Source organism: Aethalodelphis obliquidens, unplaced genomic scaffold (genome assembly GCF_003676395.1).
Source record: "Aethalodelphis obliquidens isolate GAN/ISIS:26980383/991018 unplaced genomic scaffold, ASM367639v1 scaffold11, whole genome shotgun sequence".
Classification (NCBI taxonomy): domain Eukaryota; kingdom Metazoa; phylum Chordata; class Mammalia; order Artiodactyla; family Delphinidae; genus Aethalodelphis; species Aethalodelphis obliquidens.
Window position 1 is genome coordinate 15,471,292 of NW_020837955.1, and position 9,317 is coordinate 15,480,608.

The following is a 9,317-nucleotide window of genomic DNA, read 5'->3' on the forward strand; positions in this document are numbered from 1 at the left end:
CTACCTGACCATGTCTCTCCTGATTTCCGATTCTGTTGACACTCAGGCACCCAGACAGACACAAAGCCTCTGCAGATCCGAGACCGTTTTCCCTTGACACCTATAGCCAATCACTCTGTGAGCTCGAGCATCTACTTTTCCATTCCCACTGCCTGGTTTGGCAAGGGCAGTACAGTCTTTTCTACAGTCCCAGAAATAAGAGCGTTAACTGCATCAGCCTATGTAGGATCATCCTAATAGTCCCTGTAGAGATGTGTTCCTGACATGGCCATTTTTTTACCCATGATCAACATACAATGAGTGTGGCGGGGGGGGACTTCCCTGGTGGCGCAGTGGATGAGACTCCGCACTCCCAATGCATGGGGCCCAGGTTCGATCCCTGGTCAGGGAACTAGATCTCACATGCATGCCGCAACTAAGAGTTCACATGCCATAATTAAGGAGCCCGCCTGCCGCAACTAAGGAGCCCTGGAGCAGCTAATGATCCTGTGAGCTGCAACTAAAAAGGGCCTGCCTGCCACAACTAAGACTCAGCACAACCAGATTAAAAAACAAAAACAAAAACGTACAATAATGAGGGGTACTTCCCTGGTGGCGCAGTGGATAAGATTCCACACTCCAAATGCATGGGGCCCAGGTTCTATCCCTGGGCAGGGAACTAGATCCCACATGCATGTTGCAACTAAGAGTTCGCATGCCACAACTAAGGAGGCCTGGAGCCGCAACTAAGGAGCCCATCTGCCACAACTAAGACCCGGCGCAACCAAATAAATAAATAAATATTTAAAAAAATACAATGAGGGTGTAGTGGCCCCTTGTCTTTTCATCTCTTCATTCTTTTTTCCTGTTCTAATGGTAGATCTGGCTGGGCCTAGTATAACTCAAAATCCATCAGAGAGGCTCTCAGGCCTTCAGTTATTCCATTGAATCTCCATAGTTTACACATTTTAAACAATTCCTTGAAACTGCTTGCACTAGGTTTCCCAGGGCTGCTGTAACAAATTACCACAAACCTGGTGACTTAAAACAACAGAAATGTATTTTCTCACAGCTTTGGAGGCCAGAAGTCTGATATAAATAAGGTGTCAGTTGGCAGGGCCGGTTCCTTCTTGGGGTCTCAGCAGGAGAAGCTGCTCCATGCTCTCTCTTAGCTTCTGGTGATTGCTGGCAATCCTTGGTGTTTCTTGGCTTGTGGCAAACATCACTCCAATCTCTGCCTCTGTCCATACATGGCATCCTCCCTGTGTGTCTCTGTGTCCAAATTTCCCTCTTTTAAAAGGATACCGGCCACTAGATGAGGGCCCACCCTAATCCAGTTCGACCTCACATTACATTGATTACAACTTCAAAGGCCCTATTTCCAAATAAAGTCACATTTACAGATTCCTGGTGGACATGAATTTGGAAGGGACCCTATTCTACTCAGTACATTACTCCAGTCTCCACCACTGGGGCTGCATCCCTCTAAACCTTCTTTCCAATCTTGAGTCCTTTCTACTTTTATAAATGGCAAAATACTCCACACTGTTGCACCAGTGTTAGCCCAATCCTTTAATCCATTTTAACTACTGAGTTACAGACCTGACTATTCCTAGCACCCCGTTTAACCAGTGGACAGTTATCTCCCCTGCCCCATAAGCAGTCTCTAAGACATTTTCAACTTCTGCCTTCCCAGTGTTTCCAGCTTTCTGTAGCTGCTACTCTACAGAGAGGTGTTTAATAACTCATTAGCACCTCTTTGCATCTCAGTGTGAATCCCCTAATCTCTTAAATTCTCTCAGTACAAATCCCTCCTCCCCAACCAGCCCAGCTCCTAGAGCCTCCCTGTCTGGGAGCTGGAGGGCAATGAAGGGAGGGGGAAAGGAGCACGCCTGTGTCTGCTTTGCTGCTTCCAAGGCCCATCACTCAGGGATGCTGCTGGTCTCTAAAACAGTGGCAAGCCCCAATCCTGCCATACAGTTGGAAATCCTCCACATTGGGCAAGAATTTAGTCGACGCGCAGCAGATTGTCTACATCTTTTCAACCCTGGAGTGTGAATCCACAGGATTGCCCTGTCAGGCATTAGGTAACATGCCAGCAGGGTGTACAGTTTCTCCCTTCCTTCCCAATAGTCAGCCTGGAGCCAGCTCTCTGTGCCCTGGGCAGTTCTAAAAGCAGTCACAAAAGTAATCACCCCCTTTCTGTGGCTTTTTTTTTTCTAACATTTAATTTATTTTTTTCTAAACTTTTCAGTCAACAAAATTGAAGGAATTTAATAATGAACAACCCTATTACCCAGCACCTAGTTCTACCCAGATTCTACCATTAACATTTTTTTTAGCATTTAAAAAATTAAGCTATACTTCACATAACATAAAATTCACTTTAAAGTGAATTTTAAAGTGTACACTTTTGAAGTGTGTGCTTCAGTGGTTTTAAGTGTATTCACTATATTGTGCAAACATCACCACTAATTGCAGAACATTTTCATCACCCCAAAAGAAATCCCATGCCCATTATCAATCAGTCCTAATTTCCCTCTCTTCCCAACCCTGGCAACCACTAATCTACTTTCTATCTGTAGATAGAAAGATTTGTCTATTCCAAACATTTCATATAAATGGAATCATACAATAGGTGGCCTTTTGTGTCTAGTTTCTTTTGCTTAGCGTAATGTCTCCAAGGTTCACTCGTGCTGTAGCATATAACACTATTTAGTTCCTTTTTATGATGAATTATATTCCATTGTATGAATAGATAACATTTTATCATCCATTCATTTGCTGATGAACATTTAGGTTCTTCTAGTTTGGAGCTATTATGAATAATGCTGCTGTGAACACTCGGGTACAAATATTTGTGTGAACATGTTTTCAAATCTCTCATGTATATACCTAGGAGTGGAATTGCTGGGTTATACAGTGACATTAACATTCTACTATACATGCTTTATCATATACCTACCTGTCCTAACCATCCTTCTATCTATATATCAATCCGTCTCACATTTTTGTGCACTTGAGAATAAATTGCAAACATCAGTATATTTCACCCAGCATGCCTATTAACTAGAAATCAATATTTGTGTAGTTTTTACTTTTCATGTAAAATTTACATACAGTGAATTCTAAGTGTATGATTCAATGAGTTTTTAACACATGCATACACCTGGGAAACCTGGAATCAAGATATCAAGATATAGGACTTGCCTGGTGGCGCAGTGGTTAAGAATCCACCTGCCAATGCAGGGGACACGGGTTTGAGCGCTGGTCTGGGAAGAGCCCGTGCACCACAACTACTGAAGCCTGCGCGCCTAGAACACTGCTCCGCAAGGAAGACCCAATGCAGCCAAAAATAAATTAAATAAATTTTAAAAAATTTTAAAAAAACAGTATGACATCATTCTATATCAATAAACATATATCACTGTAAGAGGAAGCATCCACTCAACAAAATAAAATCAATTCTTTTTTTTTATAGTTGTGGAGAGCAGGGGCTACTCTTTGTTGCGGTGCGTGGACTTCTCATTGAGGTGGTTTCTCTTGTTGCAGTGCACGGGCTCTAGGCACACGGGCTTCAGTAGCTGTGGTGCGTGGGCTCAGTAGTTGTGGCTCGTGGGCTCTAGAGCGTAGGATCAGTAGTCATTGGCAGGCGGATTCTTAATCACTGCGCCACCAGGGAAGCCCTAAAATCAATTCTTAAAAAAACAACAATAGAGCTTCCCTGGTGGCGCAGTGGTTGAGAGTCCACCTGCCGATGCAGGGGAGACGGGTTCGTGCCCCGGTCTGGGAAGATCCCACATGCCGCGGAGCGGCTGGGCCCGTGAGCCATGGACGCTGAGCCTGCGCGTCCGGAGCCTGTGCTCCGCAACGGGAGAGGCCACAACAGTGAGAGGCCCGCATACCGCAAAAAAAAAAAAAAAAACAACAATAACAACAAAAAACAACTGTCAGAACTTTTCCCAATGTGGTTGTACCATTTTCACACACACAACGATGCATGCATTAGGCTTACAAATTTTGAATCAAAAAATAAAAACAAAAATTTTAGACTGCTGCTAATTATTTTCATTTAAAAATTTTAACTAATTAGGTTCAGAATATTCTAGCTAATAAGTGCTGCTTTGACCACACTCTCAAATGAATGACTGTAAATGAGGGGATGCCTTAAATTTACACAAGGTTATATGTCAAATATATTTCAAATAAAGAAATAGAGAGGATGACCCATTCATAATAAAAAATGCTCAACAAACCAGAAAAAGAAGGGAACATCCCCAACCTGAGTAAGGCCATCTATGAAAACCCAGAGCCAAGGATTTCCTTGGGGGCGCAATGGTTAAGAATCTGCCTGCCAGTGCAGGGGACACAGGTTCAAGTCCTTGTCCGTGAAGATCCCACATGCCGCAGAGCAACTAAGCCCATGTGCCACAACTACTGAGCCTGCACTCTAGAGCCGATGAGCCACAACTACTGAGGCTGCGTGCCACAACTACTGAAGCCTGCGCACCTAGAGACTGTGCTCTGCAACAGGAGAAGCCACCACAGTGAGAAGCCCCTGCACCACCCCGAAGAGTAGCACCCTGCTCGTGGCAACTAGAAAAAAAAAGCCAGCAAGGAGACCCAACGCAGCCAAAATTTAATTAATTAATTAATTAAAAAAAAAAAACAGAGCCAACATCAAACTTAATGGTGAAAGACTGAATGCTTTCCCCTAAGATCAGGAATAAGACAAGGATGTCTGGCCTCACCAATTCTCTTCATCGTTGTTCTAGGGGTTTCAGCCAGGGCAATTAGGCAGGAAAAATAAAAGGCATCCAGATTAGAAAGGGAGAAGCAAAACTTCATCTCTGTCTGCAGATGATGTGATCTCATATATAGAAAATCTTAAGGAATCCACTAAAAGAAGGTGATGATTTTTATGACACCCTGTGGAAGTCTCGATTCCCAAGATTTAAAAATTCATTTGCTGGGGACTTCCCTGGTGGCCCAGTGGTTAAGACTCCACATTCCCAATGCAGGGGGCCCAGGGTGCGATCCTTGGTCAGGGAACTAGATCCCGCCTGCCGCAACTAAAGACACAGTGCAGCCAAAAATAAATTAATTTAAAAAAATTCATTTGCTTTCTTCAAACTGCCTCTTCCTCTTTTATTCTCACATTCTTCCCTCCACACCTGACAAAAATAAGCCCAACTCTTTTTTTAACAACTTCCCACCTCTTTCCTCCATCCCATTCTTCTCGAAAAGTTTGCTCCTGTAATTATCATCTTGGAACTGCCCACCAAGACCCTTGTTTCTACTTATCTGGATCCCCAAGCTCCAGTCTCTCTCTTTCTAAATCATGCTACTCCCCTGCTCCACATTTTAAAGTAGCTCTCTACTGCCTGGTTTCTGTGTTTGTGTGTGCATGCTTTGCAGCTAATTGTTAAAACAGCTTTATTGACATATAATTTGCATGTCATAAAATTCACTCGTTTTAATGATTTTTAAAACTTAATGGTCCAACCATTACCATCATCCAGTTTTAGAATATTTCCATCACCCTGATACTATCCCTTCCCTGTAAAGGTTGGTCCACCAAAAATCTACCTACAAGTGTAATGTTTGGAAGTTAGGCCTGAGGGTTTGGGATCTTGAATAAAGATTTTAAACCTCCAGGCAACGTGACGGTAAAGGATCGTTTTCTACCTCTTTCTGTTAAAAAATGAAGTCTTGGTTAATCATTAAGCTAACCATGATATCATGAAGGGTTACGGAGGCCGTATCTCCATTTCCATCCAAATAGCTGACCATTTTCTTCTCTTGCTACCCCCTCAGAAAGGATACTCCCCTACTGGGCTGAGGCATTCTTCTTAAAAGAACTTTCTAGCTCGCCGCCCCTCCCAAGACGAGCAACCTCCTCTCCAGTAATGACAGCCCCAGTCCAGGTCCCCACATACCCACACTCCTGATCAAAAAAACGTTAATCAGTGGCCTTTCTTTGCCAGTTCCCAATCCTCCACCCCCATCGCACCACAAGGTCTCCGTCTTCCTTTTCATCTCTTTCAGCTTCGCTTGCCTAATCTCCAGACAGATCCCTAGCCTGACGCCTTCTCCTCTCCGTCACTCGCTTCACTCGCTTCACTCGCTCTGCCATCACTTCCCAAATTGCCAGCATCCTGGACCTCAAAGGTGCAAATGCCAAAAACAGATGAGTTGACGCGCCTAAGGGAGAGAAGTGTGTGGGTGTGTGGGTGTAAGTGTCCTTGCTTGTGTGTGGAAGAAACCAACAGAGGCCACGCCGGTGTCCATCTTCTGGAAATACCGATCACGCCCGGCCGAGAGAGCGAGGATCGTCTCCCCAGTGCCCCCCGCAGACAGCATTCAGGGCTGTAGAACTCAGAGGTATCAAGGCTTCACCCGGGACCCCTGCCCAGAGGGCGCCCCGCCCCTCAACGGTACGGCGCAACCCCTCCCCGGCGCGGTGGTAGGGGCCGGCTGCAACGTCACCCATTGTTTACAAATCAACCAGAGCCGGTAGGATTCCGGCTCCCGCGGCTGCTGGCGCGCGGCGAGAGTGCCTGGCGGGCTCCGGCTTCCGCGTCCGCCCCGGCTCCGGCTTCGGCCTCAGCACCGCGCCCGGCTCCGCCGCGGCCCACCGAGCCCCGGGGGCAGCCGAGCCGCCGGCGACTCCCGCAGAGCTCCGGGTGCCCGCGCGGGGGGCCATGCCGTGCCGGAGGGAGGAGGAAGAGGAAGCCGGCGAGGAAGAGGAGGAGGAGGAGGAGGACAGCTTCCTCCTACTGGAACAGTCGGTGACTCTGGGCGGCTCGGGCGAGGTGGACCGGCTGGTGGCCCAGATCGGCGAGACGCTGCAGCTGGACGCGGCGCAGGACCGCCCTGCCTCCCCGTGCGCGCCCCCGGGGCCGCCACTGCAGCCCCCGCGACCCCCGGCGGTGGTGCGGGCGGACAAGGCCCGAGCCCCGGCTCTGCCGTTGCTTCTGCCGCCCGCCTCGGCCGAGACTGGGGGTCCGGCGCCCCCGGGGGCCCTGCGCTGCGCCCTCGGGGACCGCGGCCGGGTGCGGGGCCGGGCTGCGCCCTACTTTGTGGCCGAGCTCGCCGCAGGCCCCAGCGCGCTGTCCCCATTGCCCCCTCAGCCCAGCCTTGATGGGCCTTCGGGAGCTGACAAGCGAGGCGCCCCGCAGCCGCTGTCGGGTCCTTGCCGGCGAGGATGGCTGCGGGACGCCGCCGCCTCCCGCCGCCTGCAGCAGCGACGCGGGCTACAGCCTCAAGCCCGCACTGGCGACGACGACCCGCACCGGCTTCTGCAGCAGCTCGTGATCTCGGGGAACCTCATCAAGGAGGCCGTGCGGAGGCTTCATTCGCGACGGCTGCAGTTACACGCAAAACTTCCCCGACGCCAGCTCGTGGGCCCTCTGTCGGCCCCAGTGCATGAGCCCCCTTTGCCCCGCAGCCCTCGCCCGGCCTGCAGCGACCCTGGCTCGTCTGGGAGGAGGGCGCAGCTCAGAACTGGCGACGGCGTTCTAGTCCCCGGCAGCTAACACCCCGAGAGTGGCCGCAGCGCCAGCCTCTGCCTGGAGGGCAAGGGGTTCCCCCTGAGGGCTGCGTCTCTACTCAGACTGGTGAACTCGCGCTTTTGGAAGCGTGAAAATAACTAATGAAGACGAGGAATCGAAAAATCGCGAATGTTTTCGTGGGAACTGAGGTCGAGGGCCCCGATGTGGTTGAAAAACAAGACTTCGTTGGTCCTATTTGAGGCAGATTACAGAGCGCACCCCAAGCTCACAGTCAGCCGGACTCCTCATCGGCGTGACCAGTCCTGGTGGCGCAGCGTGCAGTTCCACGCAGCCTCTCCGGGCCCTCCAGCCTGATGACCATGTGGTCACAGCCCACGCTTCTCAGGATCGCCGAACGCCCAGAGGACGAGGATGATCCCAGTTACTTGCTTTACCTTTCCAGGGCTGGTTCCTGATCCAATTTGGGGGAGAGGAACCTGTGTAGATCCTTTCAGGGAGTACCTCAAACTGCCAGACTTGAAATTTTACGACACTTAAAAAAACCCATCTCGTGTATTTTGGGGTGCTGGTTCTTGATACAAAACACGCGGCACCGGGAAAGGACGTTTTGGGGAATTGAATAGACGTAACCTTTTCTCTGCCCCCGCTTTGCAACTGACTGAAGTTCTCTGAGTGGCGGGGGAAGGCGGTGCGCCTGTGATGCTGATGGGAGGTGGGGCCGACAGGTGCTGGGGAAAGGGGAGGGCAAGGCGCGGAGTTGAACCCTCGGTCCCCTCGAAAGTGTATTTTCACAGCCTGTCCGCCCCTTCTCGGGTTCAAGATCACTGTTTCCTGGGGGCACACGAGATTGCGGGGCTCCAGCAGGGGAGAGTCGCCAGGTTCCGCCTGTACTCGGAGTAGAGCGCGGGGTTTTGCAAGTGCTGGAGTCTCCTGAGGACACGCGCACCGCTGCCACCGCGGGTGTAAGGAGGCGGCGACGTGCTGGGCGCCGGTGCCTCCCGCGGGCGGCCGCGCCCCGGGCTTTCACGGAAACTGCCCTGAGAAGTGGCCTCGGGTCCCTTCTCTTCCCCTCGGCTCTGCTGTCCTACTCTAGCGGGTGGCGCTGGCGCTCCTGGGGGCCCCGAGCTGGGGGCTGAGGAGACACCACGTGATGGGGCACTCCAGGGACACACAGCCTAGCACAGCAGCTTATAATGGGCTCTCCGGGGCCTTTTGCAATAACAGCTGCAATTCCCGGGATAGATGGAGTTGATTTCCTCCCTTTGCCCCTCCCCCAGCCATGCCAGCTCGCCTTTGTAAGTGAAGGAAACCGAGTAGAAAATGTGACCCTCCAAATGGAGAAGCTGCAGGCTTTGCCATTGTGAACCTGGTGAAGTGCTTGTAACATAACATAACATTCACTCAGTCTGAAGGATCTAAGACGGTATTGTTGGTGTTTTAGTTTTATCAGATTCAATGGCATGTTCATCATCCAGATGTGGCTATTGACATACCTACACTTCGCAGCGGAGTGTCTGGAATTGTGGCTATCCTGATTATAGGATGTTAACTTAACTGAAATATCTGTTTTTAATAAATGCGTTGGGTTTTTTGTTTGGTTTTATTTTATACTTGTCGTCGGTGGGAGAGATGCACAGAACACGTTTCTCTGATCTCCATAAACATGAAAACACTTGAAATCCTTGTCAGCCTGGCTTGTGGATGGTAATTAGAGCGCCTTTGTGTCTGAGCAGCTCACTAGTTAGACAGGGCCTGCGTGGCTGGGTGTGTATTGGTGCTGGCATGAAATTAACTGAAAGCGAGGTCAGGTTTTGGACCAATCCC

General features: G+C 49.9%; 1 protein-coding gene across 1 annotated transcript; it reads left to right on the forward strand.

The window, feature by feature from the left end:
- The first annotated feature begins 6,465 nt into the window (after window positions 1–6,465).
- FRAT1 (FRAT regulator of Wnt signaling pathway 1) lies at window positions 6,466–9,091 on the forward strand. The gene has a single exon (XM_027112185.1). The coding sequence runs from the start codon at window positions 6,684–6,686 to the stop codon at window positions 7,515–7,517; it is 834 nt and encodes a 277-aa protein (XP_026967986.1). The 5' UTR covers window positions 6,466–6,683; the 3' UTR covers window positions 7,518–9,091.
- Window positions 9,092–9,317: the final 226 nt, after the last annotated feature.